The sequence below is a fragment of the Apiospora aurea genome (assembly GCF_038362705.1).
Source record: "Apiospora aurea strain CBS 24483 chromosome Unknown utg000005l_segment0_segment0, whole genome shotgun sequence".
Classification (NCBI taxonomy): Eukaryota; Fungi; Ascomycota; class Sordariomycetes; order Amphisphaeriales; family Apiosporaceae; genus Apiospora; species Apiospora aurea.
The window spans coordinates 1052993-1065245 of record NW_027117392.1 but is presented as its reverse complement, the minus strand read 5'-3'; the positions used below and the strand labels follow the sequence as shown (position 1 = coordinate 1065245).

At 52.7% G+C, this 12253-nt stretch overlaps 4 protein-coding genes across 4 annotated transcripts; 2 read left to right on the top strand and 2 right to left on the bottom strand.

Moving 5' to 3' along the window:
* Nucleotides 1–94: 94 nt before the first annotated feature.
* PG986_006908 (ADP-ribosylation factor-like protein) lies at nucleotides 95–880 on the bottom strand (the record flags this gene model as incomplete). Its single annotated transcript, XM_066843130.1, has 5 exons — nucleotides 95–307; nucleotides 384–529; nucleotides 589–605; nucleotides 661–771; nucleotides 822–880. 5 exons carry the CDS (start codon nucleotides 878–880, stop codon nucleotides 95–97), a joined length of 546 nt encoding a protein of 181 aa, XP_066699242.1.
* Nucleotides 881–2536: 1656 nt separating this feature from the next.
* Nucleotides 2537–4581, top strand: PG986_006907 (Acyl-CoA N-acyltransferase; the record flags this gene model as incomplete). The annotated part of the gene is made up of 2 exons (XM_066843129.1): nucleotides 2537–3614; nucleotides 3665–4581. The coding sequence occupies 2 exons, from the start codon at nucleotides 2537–2539 to the stop codon at nucleotides 4579–4581; spliced, it is 1995 nt and encodes a 664-aa protein (XP_066699241.1).
* A 1995-nt stretch (nucleotides 4582–6576) lies between these two features.
* Nucleotides 6577–8609, bottom strand: PG986_006906 (cell cycle control protein; the record flags this gene model as incomplete). Its single annotated transcript, XM_066843128.1, has 2 exons — nucleotides 6577–7542; nucleotides 7593–8609. 2 exons carry the CDS (start codon nucleotides 8607–8609, stop codon nucleotides 6577–6579), a joined length of 1983 nt encoding a protein of 660 aa, XP_066699240.1.
* Nucleotides 8610–9262: 653 nt separating this feature from the next.
* Nucleotides 9263–11131, top strand: PG986_006905 (pre-mRNA splicing factor; the record flags this gene model as incomplete). The annotated part of the gene is made up of 1 exon (XM_066843127.1): nucleotides 9263–11131. The coding sequence occupies one exon, from the start codon at nucleotides 9263–9265 to the stop codon at nucleotides 11129–11131; it is 1869 nt and encodes a 622-aa protein (XP_066699239.1).
* Nucleotides 11132–12253: the final 1122 nt, after the last annotated feature.

Sequence of the window (12253 nt, the reverse complement as noted above, 5' to 3'; positions counted from 1 at the left end):
GTGTCTGTCATCTTGTTGCCGTTGTTGTCGCAAAGGTCGGTGGCGGCACGAATGACGGAGAGGAAAAGGACTGTGGCTGTATGCCGTGATCGCTTCAATAAAGAAACAGCCTCGCCTTGGCGTCTTTCACAACCCAGGCCAAACCCTCGTTCAGATTGGCCCCCGTCATGGCGCTGCACCGCAGAATCTGCCACTGGTGCGTCCGAATGGCCCTCAATTGCAGCCCCTCGAGGATCTCATTGTCGTCCATGCACCCCTGAACATCGGTCTTGTTGGCAAAGATCAAAAGGCTTGCTCCGGAGAGCCGCTGCAGCCTTGTCAGTCCAATGCATGCCTGCTCCTCTCCAGAAAAGGAGTAAATGGGGTGCAAGGGGTGAGCTTACCTCTTCTTGGAGTAGACCATGGAGCTCTTCTCGGCAGTCCTGGACGCGAAGCCGGTCCGTAGCATCCACGACCCATATCAAAGCGTCCGTTTTCTCGAAATAGTTTCTCCAGTATGACCGCAGCGTCTTCTGACCGCCGACATCCCCTTCACCGGTGTAAGCAAGATCCTGGCCTGCGCACACAGTAAGGGTCCTCTTGACTTACAGATGTTGAGTTTGTACCTGCATTTGTGTCAGCATCTTGGTTACCTAATGACCCGAACCCCGTATTGCATACCCTTCATACTCAATGGTCTTGATAATGAAGCCCAGTGTCGGGCTAACGGTGTTGACATCCTCGTTCATGATCCTCTTCACGATGGTCGTCTTTCCGGCGTTGTCCAGGCCCCTACTTCCGTTAGCCCTTTGGTCGGAGGCCGTGTAACTGGGTCACAGTACAGCATCAGGATTCTCATTTCCTTATCCTTAAGCCGGGCCTTGCGGAGAATTGACAGCATGTTGCCGGTGGTTTGGGGTAATGTTTAGAAGCTGTGATGAGGCTTGAAGCTGTCAAGGTATGTCGTTGGTGCTCATGATGTCTGCGATTTTGGTTGGGAGACACACTGAAAGCGGGCTACTGCCTGCAAAACCTCCGCTTCTTTGCTCCATCAACGCATGTATTTACTAGCAAATGGTGAGCCTTCACTGATAATGTGCACGTGATAACATTGACTACACGTCTAAGAACACCAATCGAAATATCGCAATATTGAAGTATAAATAGTATTACGACTATTTATTTTTACCTGATATGCGAACGGTTGTTTATTTTGTAACGATGCCAGGAAACCCCGACTGCCATGCAGTCCTGGTTGACCTGACTTGCATCGTTTTGTTTGATTCTTCCAACAGATACCAAAGGCGTCATCAAACAGCGACACTACCGGGTGCTTTGCAAGCTGCAATCATATATCTCTAAGTTGGACAAGTTGTCACATTACGCTAGCGCTTCATGGCAATGGAATATATAACTACCTGCACATGTAGGTAGGCAACAAAGGTAGCAGAGGGGAGCCCAATTGATGAGGAGGTTATATTTCAAGATGTACTCCTCAAACCCTTCTGGGAGGCATCGTAGGTGCTGGTAACCAAACCAATAATTGGACTTACAGCTTCCAAATATACGAACGCTATCAACAGTAACCCGGTCCAGTCCAAGGGAAGGAAGCTGCACCCCTACGAGTTTCTTGTAATTTATTACAGGAAGGTACATAAATGCAGTCCACTGCCCGTCGCCGTCCCTTTTTCATCCGTGTTTTGATGCCGAGTTATTCAGGCTGCCTTTCCTTTCCCTGGACACACACAACACAACATACATGTACCTTGGACACCAGGCAAAATCGGCTGAAGCCTGTCCAGAGCATCCATCTTCCTCTCACAGTGATTTCACTTCCGCATATATTGCCTTGCCTTCCTCGAGAGCTGCCACTGTAGCTCCCCATGCGAGTGCTCTTGGTTTCTTGGCCAATTCGATTCCCACTCCCATCAAACTGACCTACTTACTCTTTTCTGGCCGCGGAAGCCTACCTACCTACTCTCAGACCAGTCTCACGTCTGCGTCTTGGGGCTTTCTTTCTATTTTCCTGACCGGTCTTATCCATTTTGCCAACTCCTTGCCGCTCCAGAGTGCAGCCAGCACACCTACCCCGGTAAGCATTGCAGCATTTGTTTTCTTTATTCTAGCACTTGTTTAATGGCAAATATTATACTTTCTCATTCCTTTGACAGGCAAGGTCGACTTTTGACTTCTAGAGGATTACTGACCGGAAACAGGCAGCCCCGAGGCTCGAATCACCCGGGCAGTAAACAAACACGAGTCCTCGACAAGTTTTCAAGTCTAGCCAACAAACAGTCTTGAAGCGACGAGGTAGGTGAAGACTCTCACTCCAGTTTCGCAGGTCATCTGCCAATTCCAATTCCCGGTCTTGGTAGGCAGCATTTGTTGAACTTTCCCGTTTGCATTCAATGTCAATACTCGCTTTACATTTTGCCGTCAAGCCAAGCCAAGCAACCAATCTACCCCTCGCCCCTCATCCGCTTCCAGTCATTTCCCAATTTATTTCTTCCCTGACCTGCCAGTTGTTGTATTGCATTAACATCATTATCAGTAGATCATGGCTTCACGAGATCGAAGGGCCGTCTGGGTTGATCACTGGACAGTCCATCAAGATGGGGATGAGCTGCTTGAAGATTCAACCCATGCGAACCCTAAGAAGGACATGGAGAACAGCTCAGTGCCTCGTTATAGAGGATTCACCCCAGCTCCGGGTGACCTCAGTGCAATGAACGAGACCGCTCTGTCTCTTGCTGGTGGCGAGGGATCAAACAATGCTCAAGCCGGACAAGATCAGTACTTCACCACTGCAGCCAGAGGTAACGATACTCATGGCCTTGGTTATACTGATACCTCGGGCAATGGTCAGCATGCAAAGGAGACTCCCGTTGCACGCAAAGCAATTGGAGGCCAGCTTGCTAAGAGTCGCTGGGCCCCAGCCACCATGATGAAAGGATCGGGAATTTGGCGAGGCCCCGTGAAGGAGTTTGTGAAGGCAAACGACCAAAGTCTTACGAATGAGTCCCCTACCAACATGCTGGGGCATCATAAAGGCGATGTTTACGTGCCCCCGCACCTCCGCCCAAAACCAGCCCAGGGCAAACAGAAAGCACCTGAGCCGCAGCAGCAACGTCGTGTAGAACCAGCAAGAAGCACACAACATGTGGTTAAAAACGAACCACGGGACGAATCACCCATGACGTCTGCCCTTGTACACGTTTCCGGCCCTACACAGCAGAATGACGAGGTAGCTACCCTAAACTCAAGGCTGGAAGCATCACTTGCTATTTTTGGAACCGGCCCTCCAGAGGCTGACCCCGACCGCGATCCTCGTGGCGTAACACCAATCCAGACCTGGACAGAACAGGATTGGGGCATGACGCGCCGCCCAAAGAAGAAGAAGTCCTTCGACAGCGAGTCGATCGCGCGCGACAGTGAGGTCAGTGGCGCCACGAGCGCACCCAACTGGACACCTGCAACTCGCTTGACCGAGTGGATCGTAACATGGGTAAAAAAGACACCTGATGAGGCGGAAGCTGCTGTCTTCCAAAATCGCCCTAAAGTCTATGAGGAGTGCGACGTAGATTGCGAGACTGGTGACCTCCTTGCCCCGGTTGAGTACCCTCGTACGATGATAAGTAAGTTGACCCTGAGGACCGACAATGGACAGTACTCTGACATTGCCCAGATCCCAGCGACAATGATATGTACAAGAAGCGACGTCACACTACTTCGGAGACCCTCATCGCTCAAGATCGGAAGAAAAAAGAGCAGGCCGAGTTCATACGTGTACAGAAAGAGCGTATTGAAAAGGCACGCCTTACGCCCCCAGAAATCACCGAAAAAACAGAGCCGGCTATGACGCGCGCCAACCCATATGAATGCAGAGCCCAATGCCACATCCGCCCTGCAGAGCTCGGAGATATGGTGGCTGTCGCCGGAATCTACAAGCAAGAAGTGGAAAACGGCTGGCGTGCATTGGACCAAGATGTGGTACAGCCGCCATCATGGGGACATATCTTGGGTAATTGCCAAGAGCAAAACCTGCCCTTTGTTGTAGCCCTTAGCGGCTATCGTGACCCTCGTATGCCCATCGGTAAAGCTGGTCACAGAGTGATCGGGTTCGCATTTCTTGAAGTGGCGAGCCGTGGCATTACGGGCTCGGTAACTACGAACGCGAAGTGCTCGGGTAGAGTCTACGTCATGGTCGACCCTCAACACCGACGTGCGCGGATCGGCACGGCTCTGCTAGATGCAGTCTTACGAGCCGTTTCACCTCAGTACAGCCCCAAAGAGAACTCGTACCAGTGGGAGAACCCCCAGGATAACTCGACCTATCACGAATGCCGGTACGACTCTCATTCTGCGCAGCGCCAGTGGCGCTCCATCCTGATGGAGGTCTACGTACAGAATCATGGAACCAAAGAGAAGACCACGAAGGGTGAGGAGTACCAGGCCATCTGGAACTGGCTCGAGATGGATCTCGGCATGAATCTCATTTCACACTCGCCAATGTTTGGTCGGGCTGACTGTCTTCCCACCTCACCTCTTCTCGATCGGTTGGTATTCGAGCACCGCTGCTGCCCCGCAGAGATTTTGGTCTGATGGAAACGCATTGGGCCTTGGTATGGAAAAACGACGCGTTCGCCTTATTCCGCAGATTATCTGCCAACATGGCAGAAGAGATGGAACCCGAATGTATGTAATGTATAATGTCCTGTAAAGATGAGATGCTTTAGAGTTAGACTGCTAGTTTCCCATGAAAGGGAAACTCGCTCGCTTGGTACAGGAAGGGAATGAATCACACATAGACACGACAAGAAAGCCTCTGTAAACGTGGCCATTGGTTCCGCAGGATGATATTGCGCCATCCGTGACCCAGTAGCTGCTTTCAAATGCACTGATGTAAATTCACTGAAGGTTGATGAGCATAGAGAATAGAGAATCTCATTATGACTACTTTACAACATACGTGCCCCCTTGAGGTGGGTAGCTTCTTGTCCCACACTCTATTGAGAGTTATAAGCCGCCAATACGTCTGTATTCAATCCTCTGGTGCGTAGGGAAACTACTGTAACAACTATTTGGGATTGAGTTATCACAATTGGTTCGGTCTGACTCATGACATCTATATTCCAACAGAAGGGGTTGTGACAGGCGCGTGTGAATTGTCTACAGAAGCACTGGAATAGAGAGAATTAAGCGTAGAAAAGGCCGTTCAATCCCGAGCTTGGTTATGATATTTCGCCAATACATGGGAGACTCAGCTGCTACTATCCATTGCATGCTATAATCATTGGTTTTTAGAGCAGAGCCTAGGCCTGGTCGCCGACAGCGTCCTTGATGCCATCAGTGCGGGAATTCTATCTGTCCCGGCCTGATGGGATAGCTGACTCACGAGCTGGTGTTTTGGCACTGGTAAAAAGCCAGTTTGAAGATGCCGAGTCTTGGATGTGTTGCCAACGTGGACGGAGAACGATGACACAAGAACGAGAACAGTACATACAGTCCTCGGCCCAGATGATGTTCAAGTCTTGCGTCTGAGTCAAACAGGGTTGTGTTCACGCAAAAGCAAGCTTCGTACCAGTGACACTGAACAAGAACCCAAACAATAGATCGGTGCAATTTCAAGTACGAGCTGGCAAGCTGGCATGGAAACAATTGGGCATCATTCGTGTCTCATCATGTACATCGCCAGGTGTATGCGCGCCTCAAGATTAGCCATCCTGAATAACCAGAGAGCCCTCGCAACGCAGAGCCGAAATATCATGGAGACCAACGCCAGGATTCTCGCGTCGATGAACAGGTTGGTAGGTAAAGCTATTGGACCGAAGGCTGTAAAGGATGCAAAAAAGATCGACCCAGACGGGATTCGAACCCGCAATCTTCAGAGTGAAGGAGATCGGTGAACCGAAATCTGACGCGATACCATTTCGCCACCAGGCCTACTGCTTCCTTCTTGGATGGAAGAAACGTAGCTTATGCAGTACCATATACCCCGCCTGAATGAGGGTGGGAGACTTTTCCGTCTTCCCCGGTGGGTCCCGTACTACTTCCTTCCGGTTTACATACAAGTAGCTAAACGACACTGCATAAGCTGCTGCTGGTAAGACTCCTTGGGTGCTGCTAGTTGTGTAGGTAACCACTGTTGGTTGATAGTTCTCTTGCGCAGGAATGCAGTTGCACATGGATACATGTCGGTAGGCGTGTATCTATCCTCGATATTCATCTTCAAGCCGGAGTACAGAGCAGATCTCGCGATGGCTGCTATATAAAAGCTTTCCATTTTCTCAGTCATGTCAGCCGCCCATAACGAGTGTCATGCAGTATGGGCTTGATTGAATATTCGACTTGCCTCTCGTTCTTCCAGCCGGAGATGCAGTGAGGTGGAGCGATAAATTGGATGTGACTTCCGGGCGGAAGCACTGTACTAATGGGCAAAGGGAGAAGCCACCCTCGAACGGTAAGGGGCTAGCTAAGTAGTCATCTATGCACCTCCTAGGCATCCTACAATTTGGCTTTTTAATAGATACACGCAGAACTTCTCTAATCGAAGCAACTCTGCGGCACGACGATATGTTCTCATTTCCCTTACTACATCTACACATTAGCTCCACCCTGCTTCCAGGCCGCCGCCATGGCCAGCATGTTGGACAGATCCTGCTTGTCTTCGTCGTCGGCCGGGAACACGTAGTCGATGCGCTCCTCGTACGTGTCGTCCTCGAGTCGGTGCATCTTCTTGACCCGACGCGGCATCTGCTTGTGCACCTTCTCGATCTCCTCGTCTGTGCCGTGCACGCGCTCGAACGCGAGCCACGAGTTGAGCAGCGACACCCGCTCCTCCTTGAGATCCTTCTCCTTCATGCTCTTGTGGGCGCGCTCAAACACGCTGCGGGCCCGCGCCTTGGCGGCCTCGGACTTGGGCTCCTCTTCGTCCGCCTCCGCGTTGCCGTTCGCCGCGTTGTCGTTGGCGTCGGGCACGTTGAGTTCGAAGTGTGCGTAGCTGATCCATACCTTGACGTGCTCCGTCTTCTCGAGTAGCCTCTCGTACAGGTCGCGCGTCCGTTCAAACTCGCCCTCTCCCTCCTCAAAGTCAATGTAGGCCTTCCACACCAACTCGGGCATGTCGAGTGTCTCTTGGCTTGTGGCGAGTTCGTAGATGGCTCTTGCCCGCTCCAAATCGTCCAAACTCTGCTCAAGCTTGGCAAAGTTGATCCAAGCTTGGGAGTTGGAAGGGTTCCACTCAATGTGCTTCTCGTATAGTGTACGGCACCGAACAAACTCGTAGAGCTTCATCTCTAACTCCACGTAGCCCTTAAACAACTTGTCCTTTGGGCACATGCCGATGGACCGCCCGAGCGTCTTACGTGCGACCGTGAGTTCGTCTTGGCGAATTTCGAAGTGTGCCTTCATGAGCCAGATCTTGGCAAATGTGAACTTCTTATGCGGTATGAGGTCTAGGCAGAGATCGTAGATCTGCCGCGCCCGCCCAATATCCTTGGCCTCCATCTCCTCCCATAGCGCGTAGAAAATCCATAAATAGATGTACCGCCGCCAATGGCGCTTCTCTTGTGTCGGGGGATCTGGGCCACCGCCCGCTCGTAAACATCTCTCACCCGGTTCGCATCCCCGCCTGCCTCCTCCAAGCGAGCGTAATCGAACCATATGTCGTAATTCTTGGAGTTCTGGTTGATCTGGTCTTCGTAGTGTCTTCGCCGTTTCGAAAGAACAACGTCTTCGACGCCTTCTTGGTCGCCGTATTGCTTCTCGAACGTCGTGTAAGCCTTGTGTAGGAGCATGGATTTGGACCGCGGTAGGCGGTCGAGGGCATGCTTGTAGATGGCTCGCGCGCGCTCGTACTCCTTGAGCTTGGCCTCGAACCGCGCCCAGGAGATGAAAATCTTCTCGTCCATGAACTCATCTCCCAGCGCCTCAATGGCATCGCTGTATACCTGCCTGACCAGATCACTTGTTCCAACCTCCTCTTCAAACTTTGCCCACTTGATCCAGTTACGCGGCTCCGGGTGGATGAAGGTGAAGCGTGTAAAGATGTCGCGCGCTCGCTGGAACTCGCCATAGCGCTTCTCCAACTTGATATAGGCGCTCCAAGCAGCCTCATCCGGGCGCCATTCCATCCATCGCTCGAAAACCTGTCGGGTGCCGGGAATGTTCCCAAGCATCTCCTCCATATAGACATATTTATACCAGAGCTTATCGACCCGAGGCAGGATAGAAACGGAGCGGTCGAGCAGATTACGGGCATGGTTGATGTTGCGGCTCTTCATCTCGGACTCGATGTAGCGAATCCATAGCACGACCGACGTGGAGTCGACATCGAGGGCTCGCTCGAAGATGGACCGGGCTCGTCGGTATTCCTTCTGCTCGAGTTCCCATTGCGCATACCGCATCCAGTTGTTCATGTTTATCCTGTTGCGGCGGACATAGTCTTCGAACTCCTTGCGCTTCCGGCCTTGGAATTCGTGCAGCTCCTCGAGATCCTCGAAGCGCTGGGTGGGCGCCTTCACCTGCGTATCCTGGCGATCTTGAGCTTCGCGGAGCAATTGCTCGGCCGAGATCTGGATGGGCGCGGCGCCCTTGTTCTTGACCCTCGGGGGGCCGCGTGAAGACTCCATGCTGGGCGAGCTCTTGGGTGCAACGCGAGAGCTGTGGTGGTAGTTGATGACGAGTCGGAGGTTAGCCGCAGATTGGGGCGAGAACTCGGTCCCAGGAGGGCCACGGAGGTCTGGCGGTGATGCTGCTGCAAGGCGCGATAGGTGTTGGAGGTGGATGGGTACGGAGGCTGTCAGTAAGTCTGGCTTGTCTCGCGCTATTGCCTTCCAAAAAATAAAGGTTGTTGACAGAGCTGGCTTGACCAATGAGCGCTCTCAGATTGGATGACATAAGACTCAATAGTGGAGACAGACGCTCGAATGCCTGCGCGCAATGGAACTGCCAAACTGCTATGGAGACAAGCAGCCGCTCTCGATTAAATGTTACTTTGTTCACTATCGCAGCATCGCAACTGTTGTTTTACTTCCAATCACCACTCCTTTTCATTGCCTGCCGCCCAGCGACGCGCTTACGGGGTCGGAACGCAACAGCATACACGAACAGACGAAGCCAAATAGTTCCCAAGAACTTGCGCCTGCCAGCTACAACACCACGCGCTTCCAGATTGCCGTCGACCAAATTCCACCTCGGGAAACCGAGAGACAAAAGGGCACAAAAGTGAGTTGCCCGAGATCATCACTGCTTGATCCACGCAAATCTCATCCGTCAGTGCACAATGTCAACCTTAGCAGACGAGCTCCTCCAGGACTTCGAGGAGTCGGGCTCCGAGAATGGCGACGAGCAGAATGAGCTAGGCCTGGAAGGCGACGCTCCCACTGTCAAGGGCGGCGATGACGACAACGACCAAGACGATGGCGACGATGGCGACGATGGCGACATGGTGCTGGATGGCGATGAGGAGGCTCCCGACGACCAAGACGAGGAAATGGGCGGCATCGATCCCCTGGAAGATGAGGACGAGGCCAAGGCCAAGGTCGAAAAGATGCAGCTCGGCAACGTCAAGGATGTGCGCAAGGTCTCGACGGTTATGGACCGGTTAGAACCTCTTCTTAGGGACATCGCGCGCTTCCAGTCGCAACCCCTCGAATCCCATGCCATCAACATCGGCAACATCGAGGACAACCCCGAGTACAAGGTCCTGACCGAGTCGAACACGCTGTCCACGCAACTCGACGGGGAGATCATGAAGGTTCACAAGTTCATCCGGGATCACTACTCGGCGCGTTTCCAAGAACTCGAGACGCTTGTCCAAAACCCCGTCGACTATGCAAAGGCTGTCGCGATCCTCGGCAATGGGCCCATGGACTCGGACAGCATCAAGCGTTTGCAGGACTCGACTAACAACGTCTTGGGCGAGTCACTCAAGTCCGTCCTGGACGGTCCGACGTTGATGATTGTCACCGTGGAGGCTACTACGACAAAGGGCCAGGAGGTCAGCCAGGAAGAGCTCGACCGTATTAGTCGCGCATGTCTTATGGTCGTCTCCATGGACAAGGCGAAGAAGACACTCACCGAATATGTCCAATCTCGGATGAACGTATTCGCTCCCAACCTGACGAGGCTGCTTGGGTCTTCATTGACGGCAGCCCAACTAATCAACACAGCCGGTGGGCTGACGAACCTGGCCAGGACTCCGGCCTGTAATATTGCCGCATGGGGCTCTAAGAAGCAGTCAAACTCCGCCTTTGCCACGAACATTGGTGTTCGACAGCAGGGTTTCGTATACCAATCGCCTATCATCCGGGGTGTACCGAACGATTTGAAGACAAAGGCAATGAAGGCCGTGACGGCTAAGCTCGTCCTGGCGGCTCGCGCCGATACTGGCCATACATACCCTCATGGTGACTACGGTGATGAACTACACAACCAAGTATTGTCTCGGTTAGACAAGCTGACTGCGCCGCCTCCGAACAAGGGTCAACGAGCGCTGCCAGCTCCCGACGACAAGCCGTCGCGGAAGCGAGGTGGCCGACGAGCAAGAAAGGCCAAGGAGGCCACGGCCATGACCGACCTGCGGAAAGCGCAAAACCGGATGGTCTTTGGCAAGGAAGAGAAGGAAGTTGGCTATGGCACGGGCGAGTCTACAGCTGGCATGGGCATGATTGGTGCGTCCAACGACGGACGGATACGCGGCATCCAGATCGATAATCGGACGCGCGCCAAGCTCACACAGAAGCACAAGGGCTGGGGAGGGGCGACTCCCGTGGGTGGTGCGGCCTCGTCTCTACGCGGTTTCGGCCAGGGCGGCTCAACTATCGATCTGCGTGGCAAGGGCATTCGGACATCAGGCGTGGGCTCGACCATTGGAGGAGGGGGTTCTGCAGGGACTGCGTCCTCGCTTGCCTTCACACCCGTTCAGGGTCTCGAGCTCGTGGACCCCAAGGTTCAAGCAGAGCTCAAGCGCAAGAGACAGGCTGATGAGGATCGTTACTTCAAGGGCGGTACCTTTACGCAGGTCAGCGGCTCCGGCAACAATAACAATAACGGCAGTGGGACGTTCAAGGTTCCAGGCCAGCCTCCCAGCAAAAAGGTTGACACGGGGTCTGCGAAAGCTATGGCGCCCCCGCCGGTACCTTCAAAGTAAGGTCGCATTTTCAGGGTTTCTCGTGTGTGCAACTTTGGGCCGCGCCCGCATGGCCTGGCCGCACCACCCTGCAGGTTGAGGTTGGCGCTAGCAAGCTTCCTGCTTATATCAGATCCAAACATGCCATAGGTCTAATGTTGCGAGTGGGAGAAAAGGTGGATTAGTTTGTACAGTATTATGATGTATGTACGATGGTAGCAATGAGAAGGGGGAGGAGGCTAGGAGGGGGCATGACCAGACACAACTATCCCCAGACCGGCAACAATATCAGTATATTTGACCCAAGAGGCCTCCACTATCTACCACATTACCTTTTTAAGATGATAAGTCTCGACGGACGATGGTACCTGCAGCCAAGTCGAAGTTTTGTTGAGAGAGACACAGTGCACTGACAGTGATGAGAAGGACGAAAGTAGGATCGCCCTGCGCGGAACACCTCTACCTCCGCGTTGCATGTTGTCGAAAGGGTCCTTCTCCTAAACTTAGGAGCCATTATTACCAGAGATAAGATGTGAAGCGATTGGATGGTTTTTTCTTTTGTTTTTTGCGTCCGCCAACTCTCGGGCCATGCTTTCAAACCTGATGTCCCAATCGCAATCGGGGGGACCTACTACCACTAGAGAGCGAGAGCTACATTGAAGGCAGACGATTATGTTGTGCTGCTCACACAGAATTGCCTATCTACTCAGGCCATTGAGGTATGTGTGTATGTGTGTATGTATGTCTGTGATGGGTGGGTGGGTAGCTGTAGGGGGACCTGCAGGAATGAGATATAATGTGCGTGGACCAGTGAGTGTGTTTGTTCAATAGTGATGATATTCATCTTGTTTTGCCTTATCTGCCTTCTCTACAGAACACTTGAAGGTTTCGTATTTCAGAGGCTGACCCAAGCTTTCTGCAGAATCCTGGGGGGGCAATACAAGTCAAAGTCCTCGTCCAGGTCAAACCCTCATGTCAGAATGAGACAGAGGGAGGCGCATGCAGGTACATCCCCTCCACCCTACCCAGCCATGCTTTGCGTCAAATATCTGCTGAAATGTCCCTCACAACATGCGAGTAAAACGCGAGATACAAATGGCGTAATCGGCAAGTACCGCACGGAGGAGCGATATGCATTCTGAT